Source organism: Crocodylus siamensis, chromosome 2 (genome assembly GCF_052110815.1).
Source record: "Crocodylus siamensis isolate JL-2025a chromosome 2, ASM5211081v1, whole genome shotgun sequence".
Classification (NCBI taxonomy): domain Eukaryota; kingdom Metazoa; phylum Chordata; order Crocodylia; family Crocodylidae; genus Crocodylus; species Crocodylus siamensis.
This window is the reverse complement of record NC_143396.1, coordinates 248,118,501-248,138,110: the sequence shown is the minus strand read 5'-3', so window position 1 is coordinate 248,138,110 and position 19,610 is coordinate 248,118,501. Positions and strand designations below refer to the sequence as shown.

At 42.6% G+C, this 19,610-nt stretch overlaps 1 protein-coding gene across 1 annotated transcript; it reads left to right on the top strand.

The window, feature by feature from the left end:
• The first annotated feature begins 2,390 nt into the window (after nucleotides 1-2,390).
• SPTSSA (serine palmitoyltransferase small subunit A) lies at nucleotides 2,391-10,324 on the top strand. Its single transcript, XM_090033588.1, has 2 exons — nucleotides 2,391-2,591; nucleotides 9,840-10,324. Exons 1-2 carry the CDS (start codon nucleotides 2,489-2,491, stop codon nucleotides 9,941-9,943), a joined length of 207 nt encoding a protein of 68 aa, XP_089889714.1. The 5' UTR covers nucleotides 2,391-2,488; the 3' UTR covers nucleotides 9,944-10,324.
• Nucleotides 10,325-19,610: the final 9,286 nt, after the last annotated feature.

Genomic DNA, 19,610 nt, shown 5'->3' with positions numbered 1-19,610 from the left:
TAACCTTTTCCAGTCCCTTTGGGTTGACTGACTGATTGGGAAACACTGTCTTATATATGCTATGCTACATACATGAGAAAAATCATTTGTAGCTGTAGCAGAAGGGAGTATTATTTGGCAATAGTGTTGATTATTGTGCACTGAATTAGCTTCTGTTGGATAGTTCGCTTACTTTTGTGGTTTTTAATTGTATTTTAACTAGGAGCTGTACCAGAACTATACACAGATGTTGCAGGTTATTTTGGCTTCCTTGTTGCAAACCTGACGAGTAATCGTATGAACAGCATATGGTTTTGTGATGGTATGTTCTCTAGGCCACTGGCGCTTTCCAGAGTGCTTACATATCAGGCCTTGTGTTGCCCAATATATTCTCACAGTCATTTACCTGGTTCATTTATTATTTGATTTATATGCCACCCTTCCCAACAAAGACTCAACCAGTTTACAATAAGAGGACAAAATTGATTATAAAGCAGGAGAATGAGCAAGAGAACAACATAACTTAAAAGACAAACTGGACCATTAAGATAAATCAGAACTGCTCTAACCAATATCCTAGCCTACCTCTGTCTGTTAAACACCGGCCCAAATAGAAAGGTCTTACAGCACCTTCTGAAAGATGTTCAGGCTCAGGCTCTGGCATACCAAAAGATGAGGAAGTTACAGAACTGAGGCGCACCTACTGAGAATGACATGCCAAAAATGCTTTTGCCAAGCAGACTTGGTGCATTGATGGTACCTGTAGGAGTTTGCTCTTGGCTGACCTTGGAGATTGCAATTGGGTACATGGGCAGTCCCCTCGATACGTTTAGGGCCTTGCAGGGCAAAACCAGCACGGTGAATTATACCTGGAAATCTATTGGGAGCCAGTGCAGACTGGATCACTGGAGTTACATGCTCATGGAAGCCTATCCCTGTCAGGTGGGCCATCACACTCTGCACAAACTGCAACTTCCAGACAGTCTGAAAGGGTAGTCCTATGTAGAGTGTGTTGCAGTAGTCTAACCTCAAGGTTACAAAGGCATAGGTGATGGTAGCCAGATCTGAATCTGAAAGAAAGGGCCACTGCTTTCTCACCAGATGGAGCTGGTAAAAGGTGCTTCTAGGCACCACTGTCACCTGAAGTTCCAAATGCAGGAGAGGACCCAGAGCACTAGGGCTACAAACATGAGTGACAGCAGGAAACTATATCCCATCAATGATAAATGTCCCAATCCCCCCAAAATCACATGGTCTGCCCAATACCATCACTTCTGTCTTGTTTGCATTCAGCTTCAGCTGGCTCCCTTCATCCAGTCCCCAACTGCAACCATGCTTCGTGAAAGGAGTGAGATTGCTGGGTTTTGCTCAGATGAGGAAGTGTTGCCTATGAGACCTGTTCCAATGTTTAGGGACCCATGTGGAAGGTGGGGGCCAATTTTTATATTGCCACAACTTGTACACCTTTATGGTATAGATGCAAGGGTTCCACTTAGAAACTGGCAAGGTATTGTATATTGTATCTGTGAGAACCAGCCCAGTATTTACGGGGGAACCCCCTAGTTGGCATGGACAGAATTTACTGATGCTTAGGGATACTTTAGGGCAATGGTTCTCAACCTTTTCAGGCTCGAGGCACTTCATGGAAATTGCCACCTTAGTTTTCATTTGTTTGTTGACTACAGGAAAATGCTAGAACAAGTCTTCTGTTGCAAACACCTGACACAGGCCAGAAGGCTTTGAATGCCATGGGTTACTATGTTAATTTTTGTTTTTAAAGACATTTTTCATGTTCCCAGCCAAATCAAGTCCATATCCATGAGTGAGGGTTGCCAAAATATGGAATGGCTTCCAAGGGAGGTGGTACATTCCCTTACCTTGGAGGTGTTCAAGAAGAGATTAGATAGGCACCTGGCTGGGGTTATTTCACCCCAGCGCTCTTTCCTGCCTAGAGCAGCGGGTTCTGCATCTACAAGGTCCCTTCTGACCCTAGAAATCTATGAGTCAGTCCAGAACCATAAGTGGCCCTACAACTGGCAAACATCCTCCACCCCCACCAGGGGCTTCAGATATTTCCAGAGTCTTTTGGCGGGCATCCTGCATGCAGGCCCAAGCCTGGAGGCTCGGGGTCTGGGTGCCCCCGAGTTTCATCCGTCTTCAGTCATATGGCCGCAGGGGCAAGCTAGGGAGGAGCATACTGCCTTCATGGACCCAGATATGCGGTATTTCCCCTGCCGGGTAAGTGTGGTGTGTCCTGTGAGTCCTGCTGCCAACCCGGCCTGGCGCGGGGCCCAGAAGGTCTCCCCTCCAAGCACCCTGGGTGACCACCTCTGGTCTGGGGCCAAGTGAAAGGTTTGCGGGGAGGCCCCTGTGACGCCAGTGACCCCGCCCCTTGGGCGGGGCAGTGGGGGCGGGGCGCTGGCCGGGGCCGCGAGGGGTGGCGGCGGCGCAGTGGCAGCCGCACGCGGAGGCGCGGGGTCGGTCGGTCCGTTCGTTCGCGGCGCCCGCGATGGCGCTGGGCTCGGCCTGGCAGCGCGTGTCGTGGCTCTACTACCAGTATCTGCTCGTCACGGCGCTCTACATGCTGGAGCCCTGGGAGCGCACCGTCTTCAGTATCCTCTGGCGGCGCGGCGCGGACCGCTGACTGGGGGCGGGGGCGCTGCCTCGCCAGGCGCTGGGGCCGGGCCGGGCCGGAGCGGAGGCGGGGAGGGCCGGGCCGGGCCGGGGAAGTGCGCGAGCTCCGAGCGGCCGGCGAGGGCGGCCCCAGCCCCGCCGCTGCCTCGGCCTGGGCGGGACAGAGGCACCTCGCGAGGCCCCGGGCCCCGGGCTCTGCCCTCCGAGCTCTGTCTCTCCTTTGGAGGCGGCGGGGAGGGGGTTTGGCGGTTGACCTAGCGAGCCCGGGTTTCCGGCTGGGATTTTGTTTTCTTTTGTCATCCTCTGCTTGAGAGCGGCCAGGCGGCCTGGGTGCTGCCTACAGACAGGAGGGGAGGACGAGGGACTTCACCCGGTTGTGCTGCTAAAAGCAAAGCTGGAGGCTTCTGGCTGGAGGGTCTTGACCCTCTGCTGGGGCTCAGACCGTCCTGCACATTTGGGGTCAGGAAGGAACAGAAGTGGGATGTTGGCTGGTGGTTCCCCCGCCTTACTGCGGCAGGTCAGGGTGTTCGGCTGGTCTGCGTTGGGGGTTGAGGGTAGTTTCAGGTAGAGTTTACATCGTGGTTGTATGGGCTGCCTTGGCTAGGGTTGATCCTGCCTCAGGCCCTAGATGACCTCTGGAGGTTCCTTGCAGCCCAACTTCTTTATGACTTATCTTTTATTGGGCCAGCTATGTAGTTGGGATAAAGTCAGGCAAGCTTTCTTATGGAAGACCTTGTTTGTCAGGTCTTGGAATATGGGAAGGCAAGCACAGCAAGCTCCCTACAGCATAAGGGAGGGGCTGAGAAGCAGCCCCATAAGGATCAAAGGAAAAACTGTTGAGATCTTCCAGTACTCAGTGGCTTCTTTTGCTCACTGTATGGCTGCTACCCCTGAACATGTTTTAGCTGGTCTCAGCCCCTCTCCTGAGCTGGTCTCAGCTTGCTGTGCTTGGCTTCCCATATTTGGAGACCTGAGGAAGAATACCTTGCACTGGAAAGCTTGCCTGACTTTTCTCCAACCACATAGTCAGCCCAACAAAAGGTAGGTCATAGAGAAGTTGGGATGCAAGGTACCTCCAGAGGTCATCTAGGGCCTGAGGCAGGATCAACCCAGCCCTAAGAAATCAGTACCTCTCTCATGGCTTTTGAACTAGTGTGGCTACAACATCATTCTTTACACTGTCTTAAAGTCACTGGTCTTGTGTAATTCACTGCAGTTACTCTGCTGGCAGGACGATTACATAGAGACCTGTATTTTCATTTCTTTCTAGAGAGTGGTGTGCTATCTTTTTCAGGGCTTAGTCCAGAAGAATTTTTATAGAGAGGCAGTTAGGCAATCCTTCATTAGAATAACACTTTATTATTACAAGTTGCTCTTTAATGACCTCAACAAGCATTTGCACTATATTATTAAAAAAAAGCGGGGAGGGGAGGAGAAAACTTTATCTTGTCAATAACAGAGGAGAGATAATGGGTGACTAATAGGGTGTCTTCATTGGGATGACAGTCTACAAAAATGCTTCTTCTAGTTAACCACCCCCCAAAAAACAAACAAACAACCCCCCCAAGTTACAGCTATATAACCACATTAAACCTAAAAAAATGCACAGCATATAGATAGACTTCAGACCATTAGATAGACTTTCTGTTAGGTTCACATACATCCACATAATGTCTGTTTCACTTGTTTGTTAAGTGGGAGCGTCCTTTTATTTCTGTAGAAGAAAATTGCTCACAAGATACTTTCAGGGACAGGGAAAACTGATTAGCCCACTATGAAAATGAAGCAACAAAGTAGACTACATAGGAAGAGTGCAGAAGAATGCTATATTATTCCAAGTGTTAGTGATGAGACATCTTTCTTTTCTAAGTCTACGCACATCATACTTTGTCAGTAGTTGGGCTTGAATCTCTTCTTCTCTTTGTGATGCGAGCAAAATGTTTGAGCAAATGAAAAGTATGTACATTTTCCTTATTCTTTGGACTTGTTCAAGCAAAATGCAGAAACATTGTCAAGTTAATGTTCAATTTCTAGTTCTATTTGGACAAATATGTAGTAAACTTAAGTAATTTATTAAGATGGTTATAGTTTAAAATTAATTTGACAAACACCTTTCATTGTTCTTACTGCAGTGATGTCATTGCTGCTTATTCTGGGGTTGCAATTGCCCATCACCTTTTGTTGCTTTAGCAATGACTGTAAACTTTCTTAGAGTGAGCAAGCTGCAGCTTGTTAACATCTGGAGAAATGCAAGTTCGAATGCTTGGAGTCTAACTTCTCATTTTAAAAAGGAAGAATGCCCATGGTACAGCAAATCTTCACATGAAACTTGGAAAAAATTTAGTTTGTGGTATTTTTCCAGTGGACATGAGGCTGTTTGGGGGAGAATATTATATTGGCCACCATCCTTTTTTGGGCCTTGGTCTTTCTAATTGCTTCAGTAAGGTGGCTGGTTGTGATTTAGACCTCTTAGGACAGGTACTGCCTGACATTGTTAACTTACTTCATGTAAGCTGTTGAATGACTGCCAGATGCTTATGGAGATTGACCTCAGCTGTGTCTAAACCAGTGTTCTAGAAATTTAAAATCTCTTCTGGTGTTGAAATCTCTTCAGGCATTTAAAATATATGATAAATTAAGTTCCTAGACTTGCTACAAAAACCTTTTCCAAAGCTGAATATATCGTTGATTGTCCAAGAGATCAGTAATCTTTATGAAGGTTGCATCTGGTCTGCTCGGAGAGAGTCTGTTGATACAACAGAGCTGTTCTTTTATGTTCCCTTGTACTCTTAAGTCTTTCTCCATCGCTTTGTTTTCCTTTAATGCAAACTTCAAAAAGCTTACTATTTGTCTCTTTGTTCTGTGTCTGTACAATGACTAATATGGTGCAAAACAGCAATAAACAGTACAATACAAATCATGTTTTGTAAACCAAGTAGGGTTAGTAAAATAGTTCAACACCATTTTTTTAAAGCTATAGTTATCAAATTTCTATTTAATTTTTAAAGGTGTACATCACCAGTTTAAAGTCCACTATCTTAAAAAAAAACCCAAAAAAACTATTTAACTTCTTAGTATAACAGCTCCCAGTTTTTCTGCCAAGGTATATCCATTTTGGAAAGGACTTTATTACATGCTTCCCCTTTTTGGAAAAATTAAGAAAATTTAGACCAGGGGAAATTAATTCACCTGCTGTAAGTGTGAAACGGAAATGCACAAAATAATCAAACAGAAAAAACAGACTTTTACTCAAGCTGTTTGGTTAAGGTAAACTCTAGGTTGTGTTTGAGAGAGTGAGGGTAGAATTTATACAAAATATTCAAAATTTGTACAAAAATGTGCTCTTTAAACTTGCATCTCTTATCATTTCTTCCCTCACCTCAACATAGAGATCTGATTTTAATGACTGTCTGTCAATACTAGGTGTATGATGTGCTGTTGAAAGTAACTATTTTCTGCTTGGACCATTGAAAGCAGCTCTGCTTTAGACAGCATTGCTACAGAAGGCTTGACTCTATCAAGATCCACTACTTACTATTGCTGATAATGGGCTGTATTCCTGATTTCGTTGCTACTGCAATACTTTCTAAGAGCTCCAGTTGTGGACCAGGGTAGCACTGTGCTAAATGCTGTACAAACAAAGAACAAAAAAGATACCTGCCCCAGAGAGCTAAGTAATTCTAGCATCTGATATCCTAGACTCCCAAAATCATAAGTAAGTAGTCATGTTGATATGTAGATTTATGAAATCTTAGTGTTTTAATGACTAATAATTCATGCTCTTTGATTTCTCCTGAAACTGTGGAACTAGATATTTCTATCATAAGGCCCCTTAATATATACCACAATATTTATAAGGTTTATAATGCTTTCTGTTTACTAGACTTGAGCATTTTAAAATGAAGGTAATTGCAGGTACAGTGGAGTGCCACTTATCCAAATCAATTAGAACCAAAACCTGTTTATAAAATCAGTGGGTGCCTAACGCCCTGAGCTTATAGAATAGGGTAGGATAGACATCTGATAAACACACAAATACTTTTTCCAATTATAAACTTAATTTTGAAGCATATGCAGTATACAGTCCCATCTAAGAATGTGAAGGCTTAATAAACATGGTTAGTCTTGTTTGTCTCGAAGAACTTTCTCCCAGCAACAAGATCTTTCAATTGTTTTAAATATACAAACTGTGGATTCTGCCTTGGGTTACCATTTAATACCCTCCTAAAGTATTACTATAGCTTCAGAACAACCAGTGATTTCACAGCTGTTGTTCAGTGCAATGTTATCTTAATTGGCAATCTCTCCAGCATAGCTGCATTTGTGTTTTCTTATCTAGAAGCTGTAGAGTTTGAATTTCTAACTGCCATCATTAGGATTGTATTTCACATGTCCTGGAATTTTCTGTAGATCATCTACAAAAGTCTTAATGTTTACATCATAATTAAATTTTGGGGGCGTTATTTGAACCACTTTGCTGCTTTTGTTTCCCATCAGCTATAGACACTGGCTTTGCTTCCACCATTTCTTTGAAGCTGTGTACATTCGACAGTTCAGTGCACACATGCATATCTCTGAGTCAGACTTTTTCCATAAGGTAAAGATGTCAGACTCAGATTTCAGAAATTGGCAGGTATCTAAGTGCTGTTTTCTGTAATTCTCTAAAACCCCTTGATTTAAAAGCTGAAAGAATAAAATTATGTTGAAGGTAGAAAAAGACATTCAGTAGCATCATCTGATATCCATAGCTGTTCTGAGATGGATAGGTTGATACATTTTCCTTTTACTTTCATTTTATTTTTGGTTTGCTTCTTCACAGCTGGGACAAACAGTTAATAAAGCCAGTTGGTGAAAAGAGCTGTGTTCATTCACCCATATTTTTGTGATTAGTCATGCTTGGTCTGTCACTTTAATGTTTTTAAAGCCCTCTGGATTCTTTGATTTTTATTTTTTTCATGCAACTGCAAGGTAATTTTCATAAGCATGTGATGTTACAACATGCAAGCACTGTTGTCCTTTCTTACTAAACTAATAATTAAGTGTTGTTTCCCTCCACCCCCCACCTTGTTGAGATGCCAAGACATTGAAAGGAAGTGTTTTCCAGTAAAAGCCTATCTCACTGCTGCTGTCTGGTCTGTCTTGACTGAGGTCTTTCTTCGGTACTAGAAATGAGACTTCTGCTTTTAAATTTTTTAGCTGACTTCATATCCGTGCACATATTCTCTTACCCCTCTCATTCCCTTCCACGTTCAGAATGTTTGTCAGGCAGCTGGAGACTGAAAGTTTTTAAGCTCTCCAGAACTTAATCTAAATGATGGACCGCCTCCCATCTGTTTGTTCATCCAGATTTCTTTCTCTCTAATCACTGGTTATGATGCTAGTACACTCTGGCTCCATTTTTACACATACCACAAATAAATAGCACTATTGAGTACTTCATTATCAACAGTTTTCAAGCATTCTCATGCCTGAGTGCCTTTTGCTGAAAATAACTTGCTGCTGTAAGCTTCAATTTTGTTACTGCTTAATTTTATGATGTTTACCATTGCTTTTTCCAGTGCTATATTCTACAGCAAGCTTGGTAACAGATTTGCCTTTTCTCAGTTTATTTCAGTTACTTATTTCTCAATTATTAAAGCAGTTCTGCTTCTTTTTTGTTTTTGTTGCTCTTGCTTGCACTGTACACCATGCAGATTGGCAGCATGTCCTCGCTTGGATACATGCATGGTTTGGATAATTGTTAGCAGGTCTGGCAGAATCTGATTTTTATTTTTTAAATAATTTTGATGGCTAAAATCTGTTTATTTTTAAGCATTTCTTTTGATTTTTTTTCTTTTTTTTCTTTTTTTTTTTTAAATCCATTTAACTTTTTCAGGATTATGTGAAATTAGGGGCATGGGGGCAGACAGTTTAGCTACTTCAGCATACTGGTAATTTCTTTTAATAAAATCACGTGTTGAAATATAAAAAAAATTTATATCCATAAATCAATAAAGCATACCTGATCATGCAGGGACTGGTCTGGGTTTGGTGGGAGTTTGACCCCTGGCCCTATTGTGTTCTATAAATCTTAATGATTACCAGTGGAAATATTTTTTTTTCATTGATCTATAAGTGTCAGGTAAAATCAGCATTTTTCGATTTCAGAACTCAAACCCCGCCACGCCTAATTAATTTGTGTTTTTGATTATTTTGACACTTGTAGTTTGTGAGCAGAGCTTTATGGTTACTTTGTTATTTTACTTCTAGAGAGTGCAAAAGCAGTGAGATTTGGTTTGGTTCAGTCTTATTGCATTTCTTGGAATTGGGCCTAAGACTAGAAAACTTTTTTCAGAGCTTTTATTTTTTTCCCCCCCCTAGGAAGTTGGTGTTCAAACTTAGAAATAAGCTAGCAAAATAGTAGCCTGGAGATGTTTTGTAGATGATCAGATATTACAAAAGGTTTGTAAAGAGCTGAAACTATTTTCAGTACTATACAAGCAAAAAGCTGCCTTGCAAATGTGGTTGGAATTCAAACTGAAGTTAGACTTTGAGATGTGTTGATTAAGTGACCTCAAGCATACAAGCTGTCTATAGTTGCTAGGAATGGAATCCAGGTCCAGGCTTACACTAAAAGACCACTGTCCAGGCATGTACATGCACACATTATGTTAATTTGCAAGGCATTTTACATGGTAAATTCTGTAACATGCAAATTTGTAATGTAAATTATTTGTAAAGCATAAGGCAAGGTAGATTTGCACCTTATCGATTCAATCAGACTTGAATAGAATGGCTTGTGTTACATTTAGGAGAGCCCTTATGATCAGTATTCAGAGAACAATATCTTAACTTTATGAAAATATAATATAAACCCATGTCCTTGCTTTTTGCTGACTGGATGAACTCCCACTCTAGAACCTGCAGCTGTTCTGGGGCTCTTACAAAATGTGGCGTGTGTATGAGCTTCTGCAGTAAACACCCTTTATTGTCTGTCCCTGTACCCCACCTCAAGAAATGGACAGTACTCTTATGCTCATTGCAAGAGACACAGTGGAAAACTTGCAAGCTGTTACCATACTAGTCATTCTTACCTGTTACACTTACAGGTTTTTTTTCCTACATGTATTAATACATAAATATAGTTGAATATATCTAATGTAAAAGGACAAGTTAATACAGTATTAAAACATTCTTATGTGACTCAGTACAATTTCAGACAACATCCCTCCTTAACTGTTCCTCAGATTCCATGCTAGTTTCTGTCGTTGGGATGGCATTATATACTGGCTACGTGTTCATGCCTCAGCACATCATGGCTATATTACACTATTTTGAAATTGTGCAATGATGAAGAATGTCCATGAAGGAATCATGATCCAAGATTCATGCTACTGAGAAGACCAACTCCTTATTTCTAATGAGACTTCAACAAATGTCAGAAAAAACAACACATGATTATGACTCTAAAGACTAGGAAACCAGATGTTTAGAGCAGGGTTGTTAAATACCCCCTGCGTTATGTTCATTCCTTTTAATTTTACAAGATGCCCTTCTACAGTAGTTTTGTCTATTAAATATTGTGACTGTACTTTGATATCAGTATTTTCTTAACTTTGTGACAGTTTCAATATTGCACTGTGAGAGCTTTTCTTAATGTAACTTTGAGTAAATTCTGATTGCCTCCTATTTTTTAATCAGATGTCATCTTATTAAATGGGGCTTAAAGCTTTTTGCTATTGTATGGTATATATTTGCCTGGATATTTTTTATTAACACATTTTGTAAGAAATGCATTTAGATTCATATTGGAGACATGGATATATTAATTTATCACTACTTACAAAAATAGTTTGTAAGACTGAACTCAGGTGTACCGTTTATTGTCCAAATTTTGTTCAACACAGTATTTGTGTGTGTCACTAATTTTGGCTTTAGCAATAAATTTTAAAAGCTTCTGTTTGAAAAATACAGGGAAGAAACCAAATTAAAATTTCATCCATCATGTTTGGGATAAAACTATGAATGTGTTCATTCCAGGGTTAGATCAAATGAATCTCTGCAAAGCAGGACTTGCATTCTTTCATGCACTGCATTTAGGTTCTTGTAAGGTTTTGTGATAGCACTTTAATGCTGCTGTTCTGGCTTTGAAATAGACTGTAATTGTACTAATCTCCCAAGGATTGTGTCCTACTGCAGAGGAGGGGAGGTATTTGTGTAGGTTCTAAACTTTTATATAGGAGGTAGTGTTCCAAACATTTGAATGTGTTCTTGCTGTAAGTTGCCAAAACATAGGGTTTCCTGTGGACTTGAGTTAAAACTACAGCAATAAGAAGCTGAATACTTGACTGAAGTCCTGTCTTTGTTTTTATAGCTTTTTTTCCAGATTTGTATTCTGTAATTTAAGATGGCAACAACCTGACTTTCTAAGGTGGAGGCTATTTTTGTTTTATTAAAAATAAAAACTAAAAGCAGAGTTGATATGATTTTTCTTTTTTGTGAGAGGTTAATGTATTTTACTGTGCCTAAAATTCTGATGAAAGGCATGGGGATATAAGAATGACACAAACCAAAGAATTTTTTATTTGCTCTCATGGAGCGCAGGAAGCAGTGCCAATTTTTGCCCAATCTGGCCACAGAAAGCAGTCTGTGGCTGTGACCAAACACAAATGCGTGGCTGCAGACAGCTTAAAAATGGCTGATTGGGTGAAAATCTAACCTTTCATTGCATGAGGTTATCAGATGAAGAAGTTTCTAAACATAACATCTGTAACTTGTCTGCCAAGGACTCAGCCTGTTGCTGTTTTCAGAATGGGAGGTGGGGAAAGGGAGCAGAGGGAGTTAAGTCTGGAGGGTTTTAAGCCTCCCCTGGAGGGCAGGGTGGGTGAATTGGAGCCCCTCTGGGGGGGGCTGCAGTTCACCCAGCCCACCCTTTAGCACCAGCTGGGGAGCCCCAAGAATGAGCTCCCTCTGCTGCCTTTCCCTCCTCCCATTCTGAAAACTGAGCACTGGCAGAAAGCCCTGGCCCTTGCTATGGGAACCTGGCTGCAGGCTCATAGCCTGCAAGTAGATTCCCCTCCTCCCTGCAACCAACAGCAAACTTCTGTTTGGTCTGGGGTAAGGCTGTAACTTGGCACACTTTGCAGAAAATGTTTTGAGGTACAGCTAAGAGTTGCACTTCTGTCTTCACCCCTAGATAAAATAGATGCTTTGGACAACAGGTTAGTAGGAAAATGTGCAAGTAATATACAGTGCCTAATCTCAGAATTGGTGTTGTCTCTTAGGCCTAATGTCTTTAAATAAGACATGCCAGTGAGGAAAGAAAATATCTTATTGTCATGTTTTAAAATAAGTAAATAGTCAACCAATGTTAATTCCAGTTAACTGAATACAGTGTGGTTTTGCACATGCCTCACGCACCTTAAGATGCACACCTTGTTTTTGAAAAGCACAATGTAGGAAATATATATTTTGGAGTCATGGCCTGGAGCTGGTTTTTTCATGGAGAGGCCATGTTGCACAGTGGCTGCCACCTTCTCTACCTTCTCTAGCCAGCAAGCTGAGTGCAGCTGTGTAGGGGTTAACACTAGACTCTGCTTTTCCTGTGTACTTCCTGAGAGAGAAGCTGGTAGCCATTTTGCAGCACAGCATCTTCATGTTTCTGTTCCAGCAAAGAAAATCGACTTTGATGCTTAACCTCTTCCTGCCGCCCGCACTCAGTTTTGGAGGATTGATTATTTATTTATTTATTTATTTATTTATTTTATTTATTTTATTTTTTTGTAGGAAAGTGTGTGGTACATGAGTTAATGTGGTACCTTTTTGATTTAAAATACTACTTGGACAAGTTTGACCCGAACTTCAGGGATGAAATCCATGCTTTTCTGTACTCTTTGAGTTTCCCACTAGCTCAGTGGTTTTTAGCCTTTTTTCATTCATGGACCCCTAAACATTTTTTAGTGGCATGGACTCCTTTGGAAATGTATTGTGTATAGTGAACATAAGTAGACAGTGACGAACAGTTGTGTTAAAATAACAATAATACAACTTTGTGAACTCATTATTTTGTTGTCAGTTCAAGGATATGAGCGTTTGATAGGGTAGGTGACGACTTCAGTTCCAGCCTGTGAGGGGCTGATTGAGGCCTCCATGCTCCACACACTGAGGACCTGGGGGCAGCCGGTCAGAAGTCGGACACTGAATTGGGACTGGCCATTGATGTTTACAAACGGGTCCTGGTACAAAAAAGGTTGAGAACCACTGATCTAGTTCAACTCCCTGCTCAGAGCAGGACCAGCCCCAACTTGATCATCCCAGTCAAAGCTTTGTCTAGCTGAGTCTTAACTATGGAGATTCTGTAACCTCTCTGGGTAACCTGTTCCAGTGCTTTACTACCCTGTTAGTGAGCAAGTTTTTCCTAATACCTAACATAAACTTCCCTTGCTGCAACTTAAGACAGTTGCTCCTTGTTCTGTGATCTGCCACCTCTGAGAATAGTCTAGCTCCATCCTGTTTTGAATCCCGCTTCAGGTAGTTGAAGACTGCTATTAAATCCCCCCTCAGTCTTCTTTGGACTAAATAAGCCTTGTTCCCCCTTGCCTCAAGTCATGTCCCCCAATCCGCTCACCATTTTTTGTTGCTCTCTGCTGGATTCTTTCCAATTTGCCCACATCCTTTCTGTAGTGTGGGGCCCAAAACACAGTACTCCAGATGTGGCCTCACCAGTGTTGAATAGAGAGCAGTAACCATTTCCCTGGACTTGCTGGCAACACCTCTACTGATGCAGCCTAGTATGCCAGTGGCCTTGGCAACAAGGGCACACTGCTAGCTCATATTAAACATCTTGTCCACTGTAACCCCCCAGGACCTTTTCTGCAGAGCTGCTGCCCAGCCAGTCAGCCCCAAGCCTGTACCAGTACATGGGATTGTTTCATCCTAAGTGCAGTACTTTGCACTTGTTCTTTTTGAACCACATGAGATTTCTTTTGCCTCAATCCTCCAATTTGTCTAGGTCACTCTGAATCCCAGCCCTACCCTCCAGTGTATCTAATATTCCCCCAGCTTGGTGTCATCTGTAGACTTGATGAGGGTGCACTCCATCTCATCTTCCAAGTCATTGATGGGGACATTGAACAAAACCGACCCCTGGGGCACTCCACTTGATACTGGCCGCCAATTAGACATCGAGCCATTGTTTACTACACTCTGTGCCTGATACTCCAGCCAGTTTTCTATCCACCTTACAGTCTGTCCAGCCCGTATGTCCTTAGCTTGCTTGCAAGAACATTGTGGGAGACCGTACCAAAAGCCTTGCTAAAATCACAGTATATCATCTCCACTGGTCTCCCCACATCCACAGAACCAGTCATCTCATCACAGAAATCAATCAGGTTGGTCAGGCATGACTTGCCCTTGGTAAATCCATGCTGATTGTTCCTAATCATCACCTTCTCCAAATGCTTAGAAATGGATTCCTTGACGATCTGTTCCATGATTTTTCTAGGGACTGAAGTGAGGCAGACTAGTCTCAGAATCATAGAAGTAGGGTCAGAAGGGACCTTTTAGATCTTCAAGTCTGACCCCCTGCCTGGGCGAGAGAAAAAACTGGACTCAAATGATCCCAGCTAGGTAGGCATCAAGCCTCCTCTTAAAGACCCCCAAGGTAGAAGCCAGCACCCTTTCTCTTGGAAGCTGGTTCCAGATCCTAGCTGCCCTGACTGTGAAGTAGTTCTTACGGATGTCTAATCTAAGCCTACTCTCCAACAACTTGTGGCCATTATTCCTTGTTATGCCAGGGGGTGCTAGGGGAAACAGTGTCTCCCCCAAACCCTTCTGGTCCCCCCTAGTGAGTTTATAGACTGTCACCAGGTCCCCCTTCAGCCTTCTCTTGTGAAGGCTGAACAGGTTTAGGTCCCGCAGTCTCTAATTGTAGGGTCTGCCCTGTTGTCCCTGTATCATGTGGGTGGCCCTCCTCTGGACCCTTTCAATATTGTCCACATCCCTCCTGAAATGGGGTGCACAGAACTGGACGCAGTACTCCAGCTGTGGCCTGACCAGCATCGCATAGAGGGGGAGGATCACCTCGCTGGCTGTACTTGAGATGCACCTGTGGATGCACGACAAGGTCCGGTTAGCCCTGCCAACCGTGACCTCGCATTGTCAGCCCATGTTCATCTTGGAGTCAGTAATGATTCCAAGATCCCTTTCCGCCTCCGTGCTCTCAAGAAGGGAGCCCTGGATCTGTCTGTAGTGCCCTGGATCCTCCTTTTTTTCTTAAATATGGGCATATGTTTGCCCTTTTCCAGTCATCTGGGACCTCTTCTGATTGCCCTGAGTTTTCAAAAATGATGTTCAGTGGTTCTTCAGTCACATCAGTCAACTGCCTCAGCACCCCTGGGTTCGTTCCATCTGGCCCCATGGATGTGTATAAGTCTAGTTGTTCTAAATTAATGGTGAACATCATCTATGCGATGGTGATTGGTATCAAGGCTTTAATGGCCTTATCTGTCAGATCAGGATACTGTTTCCCCCCCAAATTAGGTAAAGGGTTCATGCTTGATTTTCAAGTCTCAGTCCCCTGTTACAGGATAACTTGAGTAATTGCTCTTCTCTTGCTGTTAGAACCTAAAGTTGTAGTCTACTACAAAGTAGTTATGTATCTGCTCATTCTCTTTGCCCATTTCAGGAAAGTATTGGTGAAACAGATTTGAGCACGAGCAAATGTTCCTCAATTTTGCTTTTCACATCACTGTCCAGCGTCAACTCATTTTCAGCCCAAAGCTGTCAAGGGTTTCAAATGTGTAGAAGTCATTTTCTCTTATTTGAGAAACCCAGAGTTTAAGGGTGTGTATAGAGGAACTGAGGGCCCTAAATTGACGCGGTGGGTTTTTAAAAGTACTGCTTCAATTTAGGGCCAAGTAAACCCCTGTGCCATGCACGCATCTGTCCACTTACCTGCCTTTCTGGTGGTAGGGAAGAGAGGGCAAGCTGCCGGCAGGTGGAGCACTCTCTAGGCTGCAGGGTGGGGCTGGTGCTTCCCTTGGCAGCAGCAGCAGCCCCCCTCTCCACCCCTCCCTCCCCTGCAGCACCTGCCCACAGGCACTTGGCTCGGGCAGTCCCGGGGGATACTGAAGCCGCAGAAGGAAATACCGGGTCCCTGCCCAGCTCCAGCAGGCAGGCTCCAGGGGAAGGAAAAGAAAAAAAAAAAAAAAAAGATCAGGCTTGCTGCTTTTTTTTTCTTGGGCGGAGCCTGCCTTCCCAGGCTACTGGCAAGCTGTCTGCATAGCTTCCTGCAACGCCCCTGAGCTGCATGGAGCCTGGTGCTTCGCTGTACGGCTGTAGGGCAGCAAACTGAAACTCCTCAGAGGAGTTTTAGTTTGCTGCACCCCGAGTCACTTAAGGCCCATTACGCTGCCAAATTTGTTACAGCAGCTGGAATTACTGTGCAATTTGCTGCTGATGTGGGCAAACACCAACACCATTAAAGTGGTGCAAAAACATTTAACCTGCTTTAAAGTGTCGTGCACACATGCCCCTTGTTTTGTCTACACACAGCCTAAGCATCTTGATGAAAGCCAGCAGGTAACTATTCACCCAGGGTTTCCTCCAGATTTCCATATCAGATCCTCATATATTCACATGTATTAGGTGGTGTACTGTGAAAATGAAAATTTGGGGCACAGACTGAGCTATCTCTATACCGCACCACTCTTTTGCTCCTGCCCTTCTATCAGTTTTGTAGGAGCTAATCTTTCAGTAAAAAGTTATGCAGTTCTTACTATTCCAAATAAAGCTTTCCATAGATGCCTCAAGACACTGCCAGTTTTCCCAATGGAAATTCCATCCAACCTGGTACGCACTCTCACATGCCCTTTCCAGTTTGTAGATTGATATCACCAGACAAGCAGAGGACCCACGGGGCTGCAGCATTGCCATGTGCCACATGACGCAGTGGTGGCAGCACAATGAATTGAGGCTGTCTGGCCGTATTTTGCCTGCTGGTGCTGGGCTGCCTGCTGCTGGTGCTCAGGTGGCCCCCGGCAGTGCGGGGAGCTGGAGCAGCAGCGACACTGGTGGTGTTTCCCCTTTGGGCAGGGCCACCATCTTTACAACCACGGGTTCCCCTTGACATGCTTCATGGACCCCGGGTGGTCCACAGACCACAGATTGAAAACCACTGCACTAGATGAAGGCTGCACAAAATGATAGAATGGGTCGTGACAGCTCTTACTGAAATGAAAACTGGTGTTTTCTTTGAAGAAAAATTTCTGTTGACATGCATTCTATACTTGTATGGTAGGCTAAGGCAGGGCTGTCCAAGTTCTGAGTGGCCACATGTGGCCTGTGTAGCTATCACTTGAACAGTCCTGGGCTAAGGTGTTAATATTATGATACAGACTCTAGAGGGTCTTAGCCTTACTGGAAGCATCTACATGTGCACTTAACTACACAGTAGACTAATTTGCTGTGGTGTAAAATGTCACAGTCTACATGTGCAACGCTATTTGACCACAGCAAACTAATTTTTGCCACCGTAAGATAGTACTATCTTACAGCGGTGAAAATAACGGTGCTTAAACATGTGTATAAATGCTGACTCAGGTGTAAATTGTGCCAGATCCTTGCCTGCTGCCTAACCACATGGCTCTGCTCTTTGGGCACACTCTGCTGCCTGACACCACAACCTGGAGCCTGGGGCTGACCCCTCGAGCCTGTTGCAAGCCCAGGGCTGCTCTGCCTTGTCTCAACCTGCTGCAGTCCCGGGTGCATGTGTAGACACTGTGCCTGGGAGCTGTTAACTCCAGCAAGAACTGCGCTGGAGTTTATTGTGTTGCACTAATTGAAAGTGTAGCTACACCCACTCTGTCTTAATTTGGTTTAAAACCAGCCAAGTAAATTTAGATAAGTATATGGATCTCGGTTAAACATAGACAGGTTTTAAAATGTATTTTCAGTTTAAAATTTATGTGGGCACAAGTAGCTTCCTTTGCAAATAGGCCCATTTCAACCTCCTACAATGTAGCTGCTGCAGAAGTCATTCTGTGCTCTAACGGGCTCATTTAGTTATACAGGCAATCCTCGACTTACAACGTTTTGCACTTACAATGTTTATAAATCGACACCCTGTTTCAATGTTCTGACGTCAGTTTTGACTTTACAACATTTGATCTGATGCAACGCCACGCCATGCCAGCGAACAAGTTCGCTGCATTGCTCATCTCCCTGGAGAACATCTATTCAAACTTCCTTGGACACTTCCTTTAAGAAAGCTGACAAGACTCCAGAAAAACCTGCAGCCAGGACTCCTGAGAAGACTCCAGCCAAGAACCCTTCAAAAAGTCCAGCAAAGTCACCTCAAAGAAGTCCTTCCAAATCAATATGATTGCTATTTACAATATAAATATATTAATGTAGCTATACTACTCATCTATAATTGATCGAGTACAAAATTCTGGGGTATTTTTGGTGAAAATAGGGTATTGGGCCTTGTTCGGGAACCAATCCCCCATTTATAACATTGTTTCTTGTGAGAAAATTGGTTCTGAGTTGCAACATTTCAACTTAAGACATGGCTTTCAGGAACCAATTGTGTCATAAGTCCGAGTACTGCCTGTATGTTATGTTAGTCTTATTTTAACTGACTAGTAGAGGTTGTTGTTTCCCTTTCCTTCAGATGCCTATTTAATTACAACAGACTTCCCTCCCCCCAACAAGGAAACAGAAGCTTATTATAATATGAAGATTGCATTATGTTCGTATGTGGTATCTTGTGATAATTTTTTTTCTTTGTGTTATGACTGTTAGCCTTGCTGATGGGACTGGGTGTCTTTTGAGCACAGCGAGACACTGCTGTGCCATCAGATTATGCATTTAGTTGGGGGCAGTTTTGTGAATTGCTTTTGATGATGCACAAGTCTTTTACTGATGGGGAACATGCAGCCATAGTATCTCATCATTATAGTATGTTGCAGTGGAATTGTCCAACCGTGGGCAACTTGTTAGTTAAGCACTGACCAAATTACTAATTATTACATAATTCCTGAATGGATTGGCTCACGGTCTTGGTCTAAAATAAAAAGAAAAACATTTAAGAGCATTTTCTTGTTAGAATTCAAGACCTTATGTAAAAGGATTAAATAGATTCACTTACAAAATGACTGAGGTTCATAGTCATAAAGGCTCTTGCTTCTAGGACTTTGTCTTCAAAATCCTGAAGCAGAGGACATGTTCAACATGATAATTTCATAAAACATTTTTAATCAGAAACAAATTGTCAATTCCTTATTAAATTTAAATAATTATTTACAAGCTGGTTAAATTGAATATTTTCCTGCTCTGCATTTAACTTACAGGAACCAGCAGTTGAAGGACTGAATTTTGCATAACATAGAGCTGCACACTGGTCCTGTAGAATGCAGATTGAAAAAGCAACTTAAATTCCTAGAATGAGACACAGCCATTTTAAGCATAAACAGGTTATAAGGAGAAAGTTTTTAATGTAAAATTTAGCATGTTACATATATACAAAGCCAAACAAATAAGGGTAAGAGTTTTTCTGCTAGACAGGTATGATTTTTTTTATACCCATTCTGTTGACCTGAGTGTAATGAAACTGTCAGAAATACTCCATGAAACAGAACTGGAAGTGCATTGAGAAAGTAGGCTACTGAATTTTTGCGTGTGTGTACAAGGTTGGCTACTCTGCGTGTGTGCGCATACAGCAAAACAAAAAAAGGGAAAACTGAGTTATCTCAGAACTACGCTGACAGTCCTTACTAAATAAGCTTTGGGTACTCCTGAATATTGAAATAAATTTACCTAAGTGATTAAAACCAAGAAGTGCACTAAGTCAATTGTGATTTGAGTTAAAAATTAATAGACCCACTGAGGTTTGAATGCTTTACTTAAAGCTACTCTCATTACTGTATGATAGTGAGCTGAAAGTTTTGGGTTATATATTTATTAAGGGGCAGCTCTCCAGAGAGGGGAATGTTTCTTAAGTACTCTCATTTTTTTAA